Source organism: Schistocerca americana, chromosome 2 (genome assembly GCF_021461395.2).
Source record: "Schistocerca americana isolate TAMUIC-IGC-003095 chromosome 2, iqSchAmer2.1, whole genome shotgun sequence".
Taxonomy (NCBI): Eukaryota; Metazoa; Arthropoda; class Insecta; order Orthoptera; family Acrididae; genus Schistocerca; species Schistocerca americana.
The window spans coordinates 870353073-870372907 of NC_060120.1; the positions used below are offsets into that span (position 1 = coordinate 870353073).

General features: G+C 40.6%; 1 protein-coding gene across 1 annotated transcript; it reads right to left on the reverse strand.

Annotated features, from left to right (window-relative positions):
- Positions 1-18856: 18856 nt before the first annotated feature.
- On the reverse strand, positions 18857-19480 carry LOC124594499. The gene has a single exon (XM_047132873.1). It carries the CDS (start codon positions 19478-19480, stop codon positions 18857-18859), a length of 624 nt encoding a protein of 207 aa, XP_046988829.1.
- Positions 19481-19835: the final 355 nt, after the last annotated feature.

The following is a 19835-nucleotide window of genomic DNA, read 5'->3' on the forward strand; positions in this document are numbered from 1 at the left end:
TATCCTGTGCAAGCCTCTTCATCTCCCAGTACCTACTGCACCCTACATCCTTCTGAATCTACTTAGTGTATTCATCTCTTGGTCTCCCTCTACGATTTTTACCTTCCACGCTGCCCTCCAGCACTAAATTGGTGATCCCTTGATGCCTCAGAACATGTCCTACCAACCGATCCCTTCTTCTAGTCAAGTTGGGCCACAAACTCCTCTTCTCCCCAATTCTATTCAATACCTCCTCATTAGTTATGTGATCCACCTATCTAATCTTCAGCATTATTCTGCAGCACCACATTTCGAAAGCTTCTATTCTCTTCTAGGAATAAATATTAACAAGTAATTTAAACTATATATTCTAATAATGTCCTACTTATTTTTAGTTTACTGTCGCTACTGTTAGGATGTTTACAGTCATTTAGCTAGAAAAACTGTTTTTATTGGGCGAATTGCGCATTTAGTTGTGACATTTAAAAACGTGTACACTTTTGGTGAGTCTACTATGATTGTCCTATACAGCTGTACGAGATGTGTCTGTAGACGTCTTGCTTGTTGTAATCGCACGGTGCTTTGACGAGATAATTGCTTTTATGGTTCAGAAATTACACACAATATTTAATTTTCAATCTAATGCGGACATCGAAAGCACGTATTCACTCTCGTAACAGTCTCTGTCTTCCCCTTACTAGTTCTTCGGTTACACATGTGAGTCAACAGTTATTAATTCAATAGTTATTAGTTCCTGAATAACCATAATTTTCACGTACCAAGAGAAGGTATGCGGACATGAGAAGATCTTCATTGTCCCTCTTCACTGACCCAGGTTTCTCCTATCCGGAAGCAGCAAATCTCTCTCCACACAGCCAATGGGAAAGAAGTGTGACTTTCCCCCCCCCCCCCCCCCCCCCCCCCACGTCATACACACACACGTGCTCCTGTCAAACCGATCTTCCGATCTTAGCTGTCAAAATACGCATGCCTCGATCTTAACCGCTTCCTAAGCACTCGCGGTCGCGTTTTTCGTCTGAAAATTGTTTCTCTCGCCTTCCCAATGGACTATCTCCCTACAAGGGCACCTTGCCAGGTTATAGTGGAGACGTCAACGCGGTGAAGGCAGAGAATGTGGAATTCAGAACGGCGGAGCTGGCGGAAGAAGCAACCCATCTTTTTGGGACCAATGTAGATGGAACCCACTGTCTTGTGGGATGAGGAGGGATCCTTAAAGGCCAGCTCTGAAAGTAAATCCTAGGTATACTCTCGATATAAAGAGTCCCTTCTACGACACTAACTAGGAAGGCGGATGAACTTGTTGCTGCTTAAGGTCCTCAACAACAGACCAGGTGCAGGCACAACTAAAGCAGATGAAGGCTGCAACAGTTTCGGAATTTGCACTCGTCGTAACTACTATACCACTGGATACAGTTCCCAAGTCTGTCAAAACATGTGTGGTTGTTGTGGTGCAGCAGCATTCTCACACTATGTATTACCACGCAGAGGTGTCTTCTGAAGAACATAGCACAACGCCACTAGTTCTCCCGCTATCGGGGAGTTGTGACGGGCCTAAGATATTGTGGTCTAGGAGCTCCAAGTTACGAACCGGCGTTCGGGTGACAAATGTGTAGTCACCACTTCAGTGGAGTAGAGGCTGTAAAGAAACTCGTGTGCTGGATTCGGTACTGAGTAGCCCTATTCAGGAGTGATTTTGCTCGCCCTGAACGGCGAGGGGGCTCCAATAGGAGCCATAAACGTAGTCAGCTCAAGTGTTAACCCGACTGGGAAGCCACACTCAGAGAGTACACCATGTGCGGTCGACAGAAAATACAAATAAACATAACTACTTGGGACAGCTGAATTCTAAAGGATCATGATACAATAAAGTGACGAGAAAGGCGAACAGCTGTCGTCTCAAGTGAACGTGGAAAATTTAAGATCGATATCGCAGAACTGAGTGAAACTAGATCAGGCCAAGGATAAATCGAAGAACTATGAGGTGGCTACACTTTCTTTTGGAAAGGAAAGGAAATTCATGAACCCCACGTTCATGGTGTTGGTTTTGCTATGGTGAACTAATTTGTTCCTAACCTTGATGAACTACGAGTACCTCTGGCGTAAGCGAAAACCTCATCAGCGTATCCCACAAATTCACCAATAACTGAAGATTTACGGTTATCAGTGCATATGACGCGAACCTCACTTGTGAAAATGATGAAAAGGAAACCAACCACTCCTCTCTTGAAATGCTTCTAACAATAGCACCCAAGCCGACAAAATCATTCTCTTGGGAGACTTCAACGCACGAGTTGGTATTGACTCAACACTATGATCAAAAATAATTGCCAGAGAGGGGGAATGGAAGTCCATTTCTAATGGAACTCATCCGGTCGCGAAATGCTCAGAGCACCAGTTAGTTATCACTAGTACCATCTTCAGGCAGAAGGATAAATTAAAAATCTCATGACAGCATCAGTCGTCAAAAGACTCACACACGATTGATTATGGAAATGTGCGCGCACGAGACCAACGCGGTGTCATAATTACGAAGGCATTGGCAATTGCGATGTCTGCTGGACGGACCACCGACTGATACGGTGTGTTATGACCCTTCACATGCACACACAACGTTGGAAACACACAAAACTTGCAAGATCTAAAATCAACACAGACCACGTTAAGGACAGTAGCAATAAAAAAATCAACTCTTGGAAAAAGGGCTCCGAAATCAATATCTTGAAATCACTGAAGAATGTTAGGCTACAATGAAGACTGCGATAGTTTCAGCTTCTGAAGAATCAGTTGGATACTGCAAGACGAGAAACCCGGACTTCTTTGATGAAGATGGCCAATAAATTCAGGCACTACTAAACATAAAGAGAAAGGCACTCTAGGCACGGCGGAATAATCCTAAGTCAATTACCAAGAAAAGAGAATATCAAAAGGCGAAGGCAGAAGTGCAGAGGAAGACTCGAACTCTGAAAAACAAATTATGGCTGATGATATCTCAAGGAATGCAAATCTAGCGGAAACTAACAACACTCAAGCTTTTTTCAGCATAACGAAAACCATTTACGTCCCACTAACTCAAGGTCTTAGCCCACTTCAGTCTAGGGTAACTCCACTCTCCTGAAGAACAACAGTTTCATTAACGCACGATGGAACAACCATTTCCACCAACTCTCGAATAAAGACCCAGAGATCTATGAATCAACGCTTTCCACAGTTCTGCAAACCATACAAAACGTCATCTTGGTGAAGTTCCTTCTCTACAAGAAGTTGAAAAAACTGTTAAGCAACTCAGAAACAGCAAAGCCACCGGATCAAGTGCAATCCCGGCTAAATATTTCGACGAAGGTGGATGAATCCTCAATGAACACATATGCATGCTCAGTGTCAAAATTTGGAGCACAGAAACCATTTCTCCTTATTTCAGAGCTGCACTGATGTTCAAAACAGACGACAGAACTGACAGTGGTAACTATCATGAAATATCTCTTCTGCCTGCTGCTGAAAAAGTAATTGCTCCAATTCTGTCCAACTGCCTGATACCCGCCGCTGAAGATGGTTTTCCTGAAACACAGTGTTGATTTCGAACAAATCTCAGTGTCATAAACAAGAATTTCGGTGCCAGGCGAGTGCAGGAGAAGTGCAAAGAACAACAACATACTTTGTACATAGGGTTCATAGATATTGGGAACCCCTTCAACTCAGTCAGAAAAGACCTTAGCTAAAACAGGCTGTCCTGTGAATTGTTAACGTTGGTAGACTGCTGCTCTATAATATGAACGTCACGTCACTTGTCAACAATAGTCCCAGGGAGAATTTTGAAATCACAGCAGATATGAAACAAAGTTGTTTTTTCAAAATTTGTTGGAACTATACTTCATCTTGTTAACTGAGAAACTGCCAAAGGGCGTAGAAACAGAATATAAGACTGATGACTGTTCAATCTCAGTAGATTACGTGCCAAAACTAATTAATCATCATTGAACTTCAATATGCAGATGATAATGCTGTCCTTGATAATCCAGAAGAAGACTTACAAGCAATCCTAAATACATTTGATCAAACATATACGAGCACTGGGCTAAGCCTTAACATCCAGAAGACATCTATCAACCTGCACCTAACTCTATCGCCATATGCCCAACAATCACAGTCCAAGGCAAAGTCCCACAGAACAAAGAACACTTCCCATACCTTGACAGACATCTTTCAGCAAATGCTATTATTGTTGCTGAAATCCAGCACCGCCTGATGAGGTTAAGTGGGGAGAAGGTAAAGACAAGTGAGAAGTTTTAATAGGGAACATGGTCCACAGAGAGAGAACAGCAGTTAATAGTTTCATCATTAGCACAAGAAACAGATTTGCCTTTCTACCTTTGTTAAGTATGGAAGAGGCTCAAGGTGTAATTGATACCCAACAGACTTTCATTAGGAAAAGAAGTGAAGTAGGAGGGAAGTTCTATTGCTAAAAAGTGACCATGGAAGAAGTGTGGACCAGATTTTGTAGGAAAAGTTAAGTGATAGGTACAAAGACAGAAGCTTTTTCAAGCCCAGTGTTTGCCGTAGCCAACTGGTGGAGGATGTATGATCCTTGTGCAAGGGCTTAACAAAGCAAGATCATATTGATAGTGTGTGGAGCAGGAAACAGTATTGATAGGGATCAGGGCTACAACATTGAGAGTGACCTGGTAAAAATAGCTTCTGTAACAAACTGCACAATTATGGGATTGGTGCCTGTTTTCATATGGTATGATCTTCCCCAGATGGAAAGCTCTTTAAGAAGGGTTAAGAACTATGAAGTTGCTACACTTTCTTTTGGAAAGGAAAAGAAATTCATGAACCCCACTTTTGTTTGGTTCCTGTTTATGTTATTGGTGGATGGGATTTCTCTAGGAATGGCCTGCATGTCAACAGGAAAGGAAAGTGTAAGTAGCCTGGCTCGATAGAAAAGTCCTTACAGGCAGAGAGCTCTGAAACGTGTGGGAGTGCCTATTTTTTAGGCTAAGATCATTGTCCAGTGATGCAACATTGAAAGGAATTAAGCTTAATGAGAAGCTCAGATAGGTGGTACTAAAGATGTTAAAATATCACAAGACTCTCATAAAAGTAAGTGAGAAATAATTACATCAGAGAATAATGGGATTAAAAAACAAAGTAGATGAACTTAATGTTTCCTTAGAAGGCACAGAAACTGAGAATGTAGTAGATGTACTACATCTGTCTGAATATCATATAGTCACATGAATGGAAAAGATAAAAGTAAATTGATACAAGCTTTCAGCACATGTGAGTAAATACAGCACCCAAAAAGGAGTTGCCTGATATATTGAAAGTTACGACAGTATGAGAAACTTAGTAACTAAAAAATTTTGTGTAGAGCAACATGCAGAAGCATGTGTCTGTGAGCTTACTCTAAGTAAAGGTTTGCATAATTGTAACAGTCTATAAGTTCCCATTGGTAGATTTTCAGCTGTTTCTGAAAAACTGATATTCTTTGTTGTGCTACCTATCAGACACAGGGAAGAAAATTATTATTTGTCAGGATTTCAATGTAGATTTTCTGAAAGAGTATGGTAGGAAGAATGAGCTTGAAGTATTGCTCAGTTCTTTCAATTTGACAACAGTTATTGATTTTCCTACTCGGTTAGTACAGGTAAGCAGATCATTGATAGATATTTTGATAGACTAAGATAAATTCAAGCAAATAAGAGCGGTCTTTGTGATCGTGAAGCACAGCCTGTTACAGGATGGCTACATAAAGTACAGTAAAGTAAAACAGTACTCTAAAATGGTGTGTTCAATTGACAATTAAACAATTGCAAATTTTAGGGACAGCTTACAGCAATTAGAATGGGATGAGGTGCAATGGGAAAACTGAGGACAAATCAATAATGGGGTCACTCAGTGTTCAGTCTTTGGTTCCTTATTGTTCTTGACCTGCCACTCCATATTTTCGAAGATGCAAAACTAGTTCTTTTTGTTGATCACAACCAACAAACGATAATTAGCTGAAGAAATTGCAGATAATGATCAGAGAATTATTAAATTGTTCTCTGCAAATAGGCTCTCATTATATTTTAATAAAATAAAGTGTATACAGTTCTTTACAGTAAATGACATAACATCGTTTATAAATGTAACGTTTGAAAAGAAGTTTGTAGTTAAGGGAGAGTATTCCAAATGTTTGGGTGCGTCCATTGATGACAGATTGAATTGGAAGAAACACACTGATGAAACATTTGAGTTCAGCTACTTACGTTATTTGGGTAATTGCAATTTTTTCTGAAAAAATGTATTAGAAGTTAGCTTACTAATGCTTTCATATGGCATCGTATTTTCGAATGTATTCATTATTAAGGAAAAAGTATTCATTGCACAAAAGCACATTATGAGAATAGTAGCTGGAACCCACCTGACATCACCTTGCAAACATTTATTTAATGAACTAGGGGTATTCCCAGTAGCTTCACGGTATATAATATATTCTTATAAAAATTTTTTGTTAGTACTTCATCGAAGTTTAAAAGCAATATGAATGTTCATAGCTACAACACTAGAAGAAGGATTATCTTCATTGTTCTGGGTGTAAGCTAGCTTTGGCACAGAAAGGGATGAATTATGCTGCCACAAAAGTCTTTGGTCACGTACCAAATAGCATCAAACGTCTGACAGAGAGCCAAGCAGCATTTAAAAACCAATTCCAGAATTCCAGAATGACAACTCCTCCTACCCAACAGAAGACATTTTGGAGATAAATAGAAATCACACAATTATAAAAAATAAAGAAAAGTTTAGTTATTACATGTAAAGAAACTTTTGTTACGCAGACACGATCCACATCATTACAAATGCCAAATTCAAGACCTATGGAACAACTATTAATCTAATTTCAGCTAATCTAGTTTGTACCAGTACATCTTTTGGTCATCTTTGGGTAAGGATCTCTGATAATCGTAAGATCAGCGTTCATACCGAGCAAACAAGCTGTATGTGTACAGAGCTACTGTTCCACCATCTCTCATATATGGGTGAAAGCATGGACTACTTACAAAAGCCACATACGGTATCTGTAAAAGTAACATCAGCGCTGCCTGAGGAGGATCCTAAGAGTGAAATAGCAAGATCGGCGTACTAACAGCAGTGTTCTGGAAGAGGCAAACTCTACTAGCACTGAAGTTAAGATCATCAAGCATTAGCCTCGTGGGACAAGCTATATTGTCTGTATGCCTGAATGCTGTCTACCAAAACAAATTATATATTCCCAGCTACAGTATCGTCAAAGAAAACTAGGAAGACGGCAGAAAAGATACAGCGATGTATGGGTATTAAAGGATAACATGAAAAGACCTCAAACTGAAACTGATAACTGGGAAACTACTGCACATAATCGTCCAGTATGGCGTCATAATGTTTGGGAAGGAAATAAGAGCTTTGAGCAACTGAGGCGGAAAACAAACTGACAAGCGCAATCTTAGGAAACAACATGAACTCCTGAAGATAAGCAACACTGCGCAGCAAGTCCCCATCAGAACAAATGTGTCCCAACAGTGTGGAAAACTCTGCAACTCTACAGTCACTTAACACCACATAGAAACCGAGATTTGAAGAAGAAAATCATACTCTTCAGCGACTGATAGCCCATCATTTTTCATATTTTCATGATAAAACATATGAACTCTCTTAAGGGCATGTAAAACAAACTAAGGATGAAAGATCTAGGGAAGAGAACGCTTAAATATTCTGTAAACATCGAAATCCTTACAGAGAACCTCTATCTCACCTGGGCTAGCAATAGGCAAGTAGCCCAGCAAAATTAAATATTCTAAAATTAGCTTTGAGGACACAAAAGGGAAGACTTGTTAGGCTGCACTGAAGTTATTATCTTGAAACACAGGGAACCAAATTCTGTATACGATGTACGCTGTAAGGACATTGTAGTTAGTCGGCGGACATGAAAGAGTAGCAGTAATTGAGCATGGAGTGAGACAAGGTTGCACTGATCCTACATGCATTTTAAGCTGTGTTTAGAACAAGCAGTAAGTGAAGCCAGTTAGAAATTTGGAAGGAGAATTAAAGTTAAAGAAACTGAACAAAGTTACGCTTTGTGATGACAAGGAAACTATCAGTGACGGCTTAGGATTTCAAAGATCACTTTAAAAAATTGGTTCTGTCTTGAAAAGAGGTTATCAGATAAACACGGAATAAAAGTAAAGCAACGTGAATGGAGAAGAGTAGAATAAAATTAGTCAATTCTGGGGGAATTGTGAAAGAAAATGAAACACTGAAGACGAGTTTCATATTTAGCAACAGACTAACTGAAGAGGTGAAAATGACGTGAAATGTAGACTGGCAATGGCAAGAAAACCTTTTCTGAAAACGAGATAAATTTAATTGTTGGGAAGTTCTGTTCTGAAAGTGTTTGACTGAGGAATGGGTTTACATGGATGCGAAACGTGAACAATGAACAACAGAGACAAGAGGAGAATGGAAGTTTTTCAGATGTGATGTTACAAAAGTATGCTAAGGATTAGATGTATAGATGCAACACCTCATGAAGAGGTATTGACTCGAGTCCAATTCGGCGTCTGCATTCACTTTCACTACATATGTGAGGATAGTTTTATTGTTATCACTTCTTTGCTCAAACATGTTTGCCGGCCGAAGTGGCCGAGCGGTTCTAGGCGCTACAGTCTGGAACCACGCGACCGCTACGGTCGCAGGTTCGAATCCTGGCTCGGGCATGGATGTATGTGATGTCCTTAGGTTAGTTAGGTTTAAGTAGTTCTAAGGTCTAGGGGACTGATGACCTCAGAAGTTAAGTCCCATAGTGCTCAGAGCCATCTGAACCATTTTTTTCAAACATGTTTATTAACAAATGAGTCGTATCACTCACATGACACAGAAAAGCTTTCTATGCAACGTAAATCGCCGTAGCATCATATAAAGAACACTGAAAGAGATTTAAGGAAAATTTGGGATGAGAGTAAAATGATTAATTGCATACACATTAAATAAAACGTTTAATGAAACAATAAACATGTATAACATAGGGAAAGAGAACCGAGACAACAAAAAGTCGCAACTGGTGGAAACTGAAGTGGAATAAAAATGGTTCAAATGGCTCTGAGCACTATGGGACTTCACTTCTGAGGTCATCAGTCCCCTAGAACTTAGAACTACTTAAACCTCACTAACCTAAGGACATCACACACACCCATGCCCGAGGCAGGATTCGAACCTGCGACCGTAGCAGTCGCGCTGTTCCAGACTGTAGCGCCTAGAACCACTCGAACATCCTGGCCGGCGAAGTGGAATACTAAGACACAAGAAGTACAAATTATCTATGTATGACGGAAGTGACAAGAGAAGTGACATAGAAGGTCTGTGTATAAATAACGTAGAGTGTAAGTATTGAAGTAGAGGTTTGGACATTAATATTTTGATTGTGCCATTTATTCAATGTGCAGGAAAACACCATTATTTCAAAAGCGTAACAAAAGATAAAATGTAGGCTTTTCTTTAAAAAAATAAAGAGAGTGGTTGTCATAATTGTGGCAGCTACAGAAGACACAACTTACAAGAATACCGAATAAAATGAAAAGCATACAGAAATTTGGAATATCAGATTAAAAGTGGTGGCAAAGAGGTTACTGAATGGAGAATAATTGGTGCTTACGAAAGGTTGTCTCATTTGTTGACTTTCTGAGATAATATGTGAAAATCATGAAGTACTTAACACAAAAGTCTTTTTGCTGATCACTGTCAATGGATTATTTCTTATATTGGAAAAATCGTTAAAGGAGACATCCATAGACTGCTTACCATAACTCAAACTATGAAAATGTGCTAGATGCAACGTTGGAAGGCAAATAATTTTCACAACTACTCAAGAAAGTATACCAACACATCTATGAAGCTACTGAGATGAAAAGTCTGCATGAGGACATTACCTTCTTATCAGAGCGTATGTGCTCGTACATAGAAGGGGTTAAGAAAGGAATTTCCAAGTGAAACAATAGAAATGGGACATGATTAACGTTTAAAACGTTAATAGGAGCATCCTATTCGGCAACATTAGCTGAAACTCTTTTACACCAAGTACGTTGATAGCGTTTATCTTCATGCTCATCGTGTTTGCCTAGATGACAAGCATTCAGGAGCAAACACACCCAATAATACAACTGATAAACTGTTTGTGGGTTCAGTTAATTATACTAAAATAGCTTAATGATTCACTGGTTGCAATCAACAATTTACTCTCTATGTTTCATAGCTTCGTATTCGTAATTTTGTGACTTCTAAAATTACACTTAAAGGTAGTTCAATAGAATTATATATTGGGTCACAATTTGTAAGAATGCAAACAGTTAAAGGGATGAATGCAAGTTTATCAGTACACAAATTCAGATAAATTTATTTATTTTGCATCTAACATTTATACAACATTTCTTAATGTAAGTTATAATGAAGAAACAACTACCAAGAACATAAAAAAAACATGCAGTTTCTTACAGCTGCATATTAGCTACAAAGAAAATCAAATATATTCTGTGATACTACTGGACAGTGTCTTTGAAGTCACTGTTGTGTTTGGATACATTACTGCCACATCACCTCATAGACCACCTGGGCGCTACACATCATGCTGTTTGTTTCATGTAGCAATAAATGATTCCTGGCAGTTAAGAATCTCTTGGAAGGCTCGGAAATATCTGTGGATAACAAACGAAACATTTTATGAGAACTAACTAAATATTAAGTTTGACAGCATATTAACAAGAAAATAATAAACTGAAATTATGTTCAATAGATGAGATAAGCATGTTTCATACTACAAACATCTTTCCTCTTGTTGCTAACCATAAAGATATATTATATTAACTACTCTCATTGCTACATTTTTTTGTAATATGTACCACACATTTATTTTTGTGCCTTATCCTGTACAATGATATTCTGATGTAAACAAAGTTTCACAGATTGTGAACTGCCTCAGCTCTCTGTTTGGACAATTTCCGTCCTTATTCTCATTTTTCATAACATATTCTGTTTCACTGATAACGTACACGCACGAGAAGACATTTCGTTTAGTTGAAAAAAATCTATGTACACAGAGTTTATCGCTTTTCCAAATATTTTGCACAATCTGTCGAGTGTAGACTAACTATATTCCATTGTATTTAGATTACTAGTACTTTCTAGGAGACAAAATCATGAAACTGTCCGTCACTTCACTTACAAATTGACGTGTGTGTGGTTACGCTCGGGTGTCGTTGTCCTGAACGATTCACTCTAAGGGAATCATTGCAATGAGTACGACTTTGACTGTGATTAGATGATAAAGGTGAGCTGAAAGGGCCCTTTTCCTGGAATGGAACTGTGTTACGTGATCTAGCTTGGCGGTGTTAGCTGCCCTGTGTGACTTTTCCCTGAGTGGTGAATTTGTGCTTTCCGGGAAGTTTGCATCCGCCATTAGTGTGATCTGTATCACTTATAGAAACTGTTTGCGCCTGCCCACCTCCGGAGTTCGGTGAACGCCCTGTGTTGTTTTCCTGTGAAGTAATTTAGTTGTAATTCCTGGGTGTGACGATTGTGGTGACAGCTTTCTACTGTTCGGTTTTAATATACCTCGGGTAGCTATCCTTCTCCGTTAAGACTGTTTCTCCTTGCTAAATGATGCCTAACATTACTGTTGTCATAAACATTTATGAATATGTGCTCTTTCAGTCGTGTTTTATATTCTTATCTGGTCGAGTCTATTAGTATCTATTAGAATCTACTTAAAATTTGTATGTTGCTTGATTAATTACGATACTATTCTTGGTTCCCATCATTGGTTGAACAGTTTAGTCTAGTCCGTCAATCGCCGTTTTCCGGCTGTTTTTGTACCTTATTCTGGAATGCTTGTTCAGGCAGCTATTTGCTGAAAGGGTATTATCGTACTATTTGATCTGTTGGTGTTTCTAGCCATCTTCTTGTCGCATTGCGGTTATTTTACGAGCACCCTATTGTTGCCTGAAGGGTCACCTACTGTTTCTGCAGTCTGTGCGCGCAAATGGCCCAGCCTAACAAGGGTGAGCACAGCGACGGGATGATATTACCGGCCGACATTTGGAATTAGCCGCTGCCGTTACACTGTCTGAAACTGCTCTACGGCACGCTGACTGCGGCTTAAGTGAAGTCTTTTCTTCACTGGTTCGAGTGGGGCTAAGCCTTTTCAGAGTTTGTAGAGTTGGTGTATTTTATTGTCTTTTGGCTTGGATTCCTTTTGGTACTGTGCCCTATCTGTGTCAAGTTTCCCTTGTCAGCCAGACCGTTTGTTGGCCCTTATTTTAACTTAGATTTGTCAGCTCTCTCAAAGGATCGTGTTAAATAATGGTTTATAATTTAAAAGCATTCTATAAGCTCGGGATATTTTAATTTAACTATATTTACTAAGTTTGTCCCAGTCGTTGTTACGTCTGACTTTTAAAAATCTTGTTTTAAATTTGTCAAGTCCCTCGAACGACTGTATTAAATTTTGGTCGGTAATTTGAAACCATTGTGTTAGCTTGGACATTTAAATTTGCTTAAACAGTTTTGCTGTTAATAAATTTACGTTAGTCGTTTTACGTTTGACCTTCAAATATTTTGATCTATAATTTAAAACCATCTGTCAACTTCGAACATTTAAATTTATTTAAACATTTTAGCTGTGACTAGATTTGTGTTAATTATTGTTGCATTTGACCTTCAAAGATTTTGCTTTAAATTTGTCAGATCCCTGAAAGGACGTGTAATTCTTGAGTTTGTAATTTAAAACCACTATGTTAGCCTGTGACATTTAAAGTATGATATTTGTTTAAACATTTTGCTATCGTTGTTAAATTGGTTAAGCGATTGTGCTCCTTTTAATTTAAAGCATTCCACTACCTTTCTTAAGAACTGCCGATTCCAGAAAGATTATATAATTGTGTTTTACTGTTGTTCCTCTTTTTAAAAAATTGTTTAATAAATGTGAATCACTTGAAAAATAATGAATGTAGTCATAACCTGGGGCCTGGCTCCTCCACGAATTCCTCTGAACCTGGCTTGCTGGAGTTCATACAGTCTGTCTGATTATTTATAAGTCGACTGAAGCTTGAGATTTTTTTTCAGTAGATGCCGATGGACAACCTATTATCATTACGTCGTGAGTCAGGTAACATCTGAGACATTTACATTTATGCAGTGTTGTATGCGTGACTGTAACAGTCACTTATTACGAGTTTCATAATTTGAAAGCGCATCAGTGTTTCTTTGTGTGTAAAAGGCTCCATATCTATCTGTATATCCAATATTGTTAAAACACATTGTTCTAAAGACACTGAGCATCTGCGTTTTTTCCTTTTAAATACCAAACGAAAGCTTCATTTCCGAAGATAATCTTACGCTCCTTATAAGAATTACTCCTTACCAGATCAAAAAAGGGAAACGTTCTAACTATTTATTTCTATTAATATTTAGCGTATGGCTAATACAGACATATTATAAAATTAAATTATATATACATATGTACATATTTACACACAAGAAACTTAATTCTGGCTTTACAACTGAATATCCGTGGATTTAACCTTAAAAAAAAAAACCTACACGTGCCTCCTGGATGGTGCTTATTGAGCAACAGTGACTGCAGGCAGACAGACTATGCATACGATCTCCTGGCAACGACATATCAACTAAACAGCAGAAACAGTTCTTTATAGAGTCCATTAACAAGAAACATTGGACCAACTATCAGACTCCTTCAACTGAATATCGAAAGCATTAGCAGGGCAAAGAATGACTACCTGTCAATTTTTTTTTTCTCGACAACGTTGTCGATGTCGTCGCAATTCAGGAAACTGTCGTTTCCAGCGAAGAAACGTTCTAACTAAATATTTTTCGTTCAAAATAAATAACGTAGCGTAATTGCTGTAAATTCAGCCAGTATCATTCTTGGAAACGTACTTAGGTCGTATAAGTTGTTTCACTGAACTTTATTAAATTCAGAAGGAAGTTGCCTCATAGTATTTCAACAGACTTGACCTTGAATGCTGCGCAACACGTATTACTTTGCTTCCAATCCTTAAAATGGCAAGCAGAACTTTTTTATAGAAAACGGTGTAGATGATATAGAAGGAAAAAAGAAAACAGTTTAGCTCCTGCGAAGCAAGTAAAATTTAAAAAGGTTTTGGTACTGTGATGAGCATGTTCTCCAGATTTTCAGCAACACAAATCTTGTAAATTATCTCCATATTGGGAACGAAGAAATCGGCGTGTATGTTCAGAAGTGCTGTTGATAGTGTATTACGTACCGGCGATTCAGCAAACACTTGCAAAATTCCAGTGACTGTTTTGCCGCAAAACATATTTCCTCTGACCTTTTATCTTCACCAAAAAAATCGTGCTTTGAAGAGCGCGGAAAGGCATATACATTTGCTCTTTTAACAGTCGTTATGTGTAGTTTGTAGAGTTCTAGTCTGTTAAGTAATAAAGTACTTTTAGACTAATTTAATATTAATAAAATGTATCCATAGCTCTCTCTTCGGACTATCGCCGTGATAACATAATGAGTCATAACTACTGGGTTCGTATTGAGTAGGTTCGATAGTTCTAGAAGGCAAAGTGGTTACAACAATGAACCGATATTTGGAAAGAATGGTGTAAATATCTGTATCCCGTTATCTTGATTCAGTTTCATGGTAGTTTCCAGAAATCACTTCACACGAATGCAGTGATCTCACCTCCACAGAGTTCGTGGCAAATTTCGTAGCCCATTCTCCCCTTTATCTAATAATAGGCCTTGCCACTAATTGCTATGGCATCGACGAGGCACTAAAGTGTAATAACGTTTTCTGGCTATCCTTTTGGAGGGGAAAAGCGTTCAAATTTCCGTTCAGGTATTCTACGAGGGACGTTCGTTAAGTAATGAAACACTATTTTTCTCGGCGATTTAGGGTTGAAAAAATGCGGAATTTGTTGCGAGACATCGTGAAATATTCTCTTCAGTCCTTACAGTTTCATGAAGTTCCGATAGGTATCGAAGCTAAACGTAGTCTTCAAAATGATGTCTGTGCCACGAGGTGCGTTCCATGCAGAGAGCTCTCAATGAGTTTCTTTTAGTGGAAAACCACAGCACCGCAGATAGTCATAAATGCCTGCAGAATGTCTAAGTATACCTGTCAGTGAGCAAGAGCACGGCGAGTCGTTGGACGAGGCGTTACGCCAACCTGTCCGATGTCCTGCGTGCTGGTCGACCGCACACATGTGTGACTCCTGCAATGCTGGAAAGAGAGGACACTCTGATTCGAGATGATCGACGGGTCACAATTAAACACCTCGATGCTCAATTGGACGTCTCTGTTACTAGCGCTGAGGCCCACACCTCCACCAGTTTCAGTGCACGAAACGGTCTGCCTGCTGAATTCAAATGGTTCAAATGGCTCTGAGCACTATGGGACTCAACTGCTGAGGTCATTAGTCCCCTAGAACTTAGAACTAGTTAAACCTAACTAACCTAAGGACATCACAAACATCCATGCCCGAGGCAGGATTCGAACCTGCGACCGTAGCGGTCTTGCGGTTCCAGACTGCAGCGCCTTTAACAGCACGGCCACTTCGGCCGGCCCTGCTGAATTCCTCGCCACTTAACAAAAGACTAAAAGAGCAACGAAAGACACTGTGTGCGGAACGCCGGTCGTGGTGGCCGTGCGGTTCTAGGCACTTCAGTCCGGAACCGCTTGACTGCGACGGTCGCAGGTTCGAATCCTGCCTCGGACAGGGATGTGTGTGATGTCCTTAGGTTAGTTAGGTTTAAGTAGTTCTAAGTTCTAGGGGACTGATGACCTCAGATGTTGAGTCCCATAGTGCTCAGAGCCATTTGAACCATTTTTTTTTTTGTGTGTGGAATTGCTTGAGCATTACGAGGCTGATCGTGACAATTTTTTGTTGAACATCGGTACAGACAATGAAATATGGGTTCATCATTTCGAATCGGGAACAAAACGGCAATCCATCGAGTGGAGCCACGTCACCTCTCCTCCGAAGAAAAGAATCAGAACCGCTCCATCAGCCGGTAACGTCATGGCGACGGTCTTCTCGAACTCTGAAGGGGCTATTCTGCTTGATGTCCTCCCTCATGGTGCAACGATTAACTCTGAAGTGTACTGCAGTATCCTCAGAAAACTGAAGAAATTACTACAGCTTGTTCGTCGCTGCAAAAATATAAACAAACTTCCCCTACTCCATGAAAACGCAAGGCCTCACACAAGTCCGTACACCCGAGAGGAGCTCATAAAACTTCACTGGGCTGTTCTTTCTCAGCCACCCTGCAGCCCGGCTCTCGCACCTTCCGACTACCATCTGTTTGTCCGAATGAAGGATGCACTCCACAGGACGGTCATGATGGTGTGGTTATTGATGCTGCAAGACTTGTAAGTAGGTTCTTTAGGTTTTTATGTTGGTTAAGCCACGTAGTGCTCTGTATTAATATCGCTGACTGCGCTGTGTGCTGTCTGTGGCTGGTTGGACTCGTTGTTGGAAGTTACTCGTGCAGTGTTGGGCAGTTGGATGTAAACAGCCAGTAGTGTTGGACTGTTAGAGGTGAGCCTCCAGCAGTGGTGGATGTGGGGAGAGAGATGTCAGAGTTGTGAGAGGTTACTAGAGCGGACGATCTGGACGTATGTCCGTCAGAAAAAGGAAATTTGTAAAACTGGATATTATGAATTTGTATGATGACTTTTGAACATTATTAAGGTAAATACATTGCTTGCTCTCTATCAAAATCTGTCATTTTCTAACTATGCCTATCAGTAGTTAGTGCCTTCAGTAGTTAGAATCTTTTATTAGCTTGCTGTATTGGCGCTCGGTGTATTGCAGTAGTTCGAGTAATGAAGATTTTTGTGAGGTAAGTGATTCATGAAAGGTATAGGTTATTGTTAGTCAGGGCCATTCTTTTGTAGGGATTATTGAAAGTCAGACTGCTTTGCGCTAACATATTGTGTGTCAGTTTAGACATGATCAGAATAAGTAAAGGTAAAACAGTCTCAGTACGTTTACTTTTGCTCAGCTGTTTGAAAATCAAATAACGTAAGAGTTTTTCCAGCACTGTCATTATTAATTTTCTGAGGGGACGTTTCAGACTTCGGCTCAGACGTTGAGTATTAGAGTGGCACCATGCGCGCAACAAGACCTTCCCAGTAAGATGGCGTAAGACCATCGCGTTGAACGGTGATTGTATCGGAAAAGTAGGGTTTTATAGCCAAAAGAGTGAGGAACAATAATGTGTATTGGAATCCTGAATAGAACCAACCTGCTTTCACAAAGAAGTACGTTGCATTATTTATTGAATGATCCTGATATTAACATCCTCGCACAGGGTGTAAACAATAACTTTTAACTATATACCACAGCGGTATGGGTGAGGTCTTGACGGCAAAATGTATATGGGACATTTGTCGTCTATCAGGACGGGCAACAGCCTCAAATTGACCTACAAAAGCCTCCTAATCTGCATCACATACGCACCGCGAGAGAGATTTTAATTGAAAAAGTCCTTGCCTATATTAAAAACCCCTTGTTCTTGCACTTAACGAAATGTAAAATTGTTGTTTGCATATATTTTCCCCAAAATACTGTTAATTTTATCAGCATACGTTTGGCAGATGCCTCCTCACTACGAAACTACTATGCTTGTGAGGGTTCAGTTTAGATCGAATTGCAAACATAATTAATATTTGGATAATGTTTTTGAAAGTATTTTTCCTTCTTTCATTACCCTCACAGGAACGTTTAAAATAATAATGTTAACGAATTATTCAACTAAGCCAGTGGCATAAGAGAGCGAGATGATATCGAAAATCACGCATAGCGCGCATGATCTGTAAGTTAGGTGGCTTATATAGGTCACATTTGAGGCTGTTTCCCCTCTCGATAGACCAAAAATATCTTATATCAAATTGTTTGTCTCGAATTCCACTACATCTCTGTGGTACGATGTAAACAGTTATCGTTCATAACCTGTGCAGCATGTTCAGGATTAGTCAGATAATCATTAATACTTGAAGTCCACCTATAAAATGGTAAAAGGACATCGTTTATGTGTTTTGTGACCGTAGACTCATACTATAAAAATATCTCCCGAATGAAAAGAGGTTAGTGTTAGGATGGTTCAAAATGCCTCTGAGCACAATGCTTCTGAGGCCATCAGTCCCCTAGAACTTAGAACTACATGAACCTAACTAACCTAAGGAAATCACATACGTCCATGCCCGAGGCAGGATTCGAACCTGCGACCGTAGCGGTCGCACGGTTCCAGACTGTAGCGCCTAGAACCGCTCCGCTATCCCGGCCGGCAGTGTTAGGATGTTTACTCCGCCGAGGTCCGGGCAGAATACCTTCCTCGTCCTTGTCTAACTGAGTTGGAACGTCGTCTACAGGACTTTAAACTTCAAACCACAGCCTTGGAGAAAGCGAGAGATACACGGTTCTCAACTGGAGGTTCAGTAGGTAAACACTACAGTGTGTAAGTAGAGCATGTCTCCACCATATGTAAATAGGTGTGCTATTGTGTACCGTGTTTGTCATGTAACAAGCATCAGTGAGCAATGTATGTATGGACAATGCCTTTTGGACAAGGTGAATTGTGTTTTTAAATATTTTAGCGGTATCAAACGTTTATAATGTACTTAGTTTTATTCGCCTGGCATCTTGTGCACGAGGTTCCACGTAAAAAGAGCATGTTTTTATGTTTCAGGCCTGAGGATGAGAGCAAAGACTGTTGAAACTGGTAGTCTTGAATTTAAAAAAAATATTTTGTGCGATATTAGCTTTTGAACGGCTTTTTAGAGTTACGTACCTGTCACTACAGAGAGATCTGTCCCAAGATTACCAGGTATGTGATGATGGTACCGAGGACAGTGACGAGCAGGCTGCGGTCGACCCTGATGAAGCCGGCGCCAGTGAAACTGAACCGCGTCGTGTCGGCGACCTGGCTCTGGAGAACCGCCAGCTCCGACCTCATGGGCCAGGGAACTCCCACGGCCGCTGCCCTCATGACGAGCATGCGCCTGTTCTGCGCCTGGCTGGCAGCCGCCGAACTAGGCAGTGCCACCGAGGACAGCCTCACCGCGTTCAGGAAGGTCCACAGAATAGCCATCGGTATCGAAGTGTTCACAGCAGAGACCAGAGCCCTCTCCGGAAGAGTCCACAGTTCCAGGACCCCGTACGCGCTGTAGGTGGCGCCGCAGAAGGTGTTGGCCACCGTCATCGCCATGGTGGTGCCCACGTGTCGCTGCAGCAGCTCCGCGGCGCGGTGGAGGGCCAAGTGCGCGAGCCGGATGCGACGCAGCTCCGTCTGGCGGCTGTCAGACCGGGGACGATCCAACAGGAGCTGCGACAGGCGTGGGTCTCCGCATCGGGCGACCACGGCGGTGATGCACCTGTTGAGCGCTCGGAGCCTCACCCACACCTCCATGACCAGCACCATGACGTAGAACACAGAAAGGCAGTCCAAAAGTGCAAAAATGGCGTAAAAAGCCAATAGCGACACGCGCAACCACTCTGTTTGGGGGCATACGTAACTGACGAGTCCAACGTATTCGGACAACACCAGCACGACAAACAAACAACTGATCGCCACTCCGAGAAGTTTCCTTCCCTTGTCCCCTTTCGGCCGCAAACAGTTATCAAAGTATTCCAATGCCCTCAGGAAGAGACTCAGATCTTTTAGCATATACAGCGTACTTCCAGCGAAAACCGACGCTACTCTGGAATACTGTACCAGTCTCACGGATATGTCAATGAGAACTACGACCTTAGAGAAGCGATGATAAATAGGCACC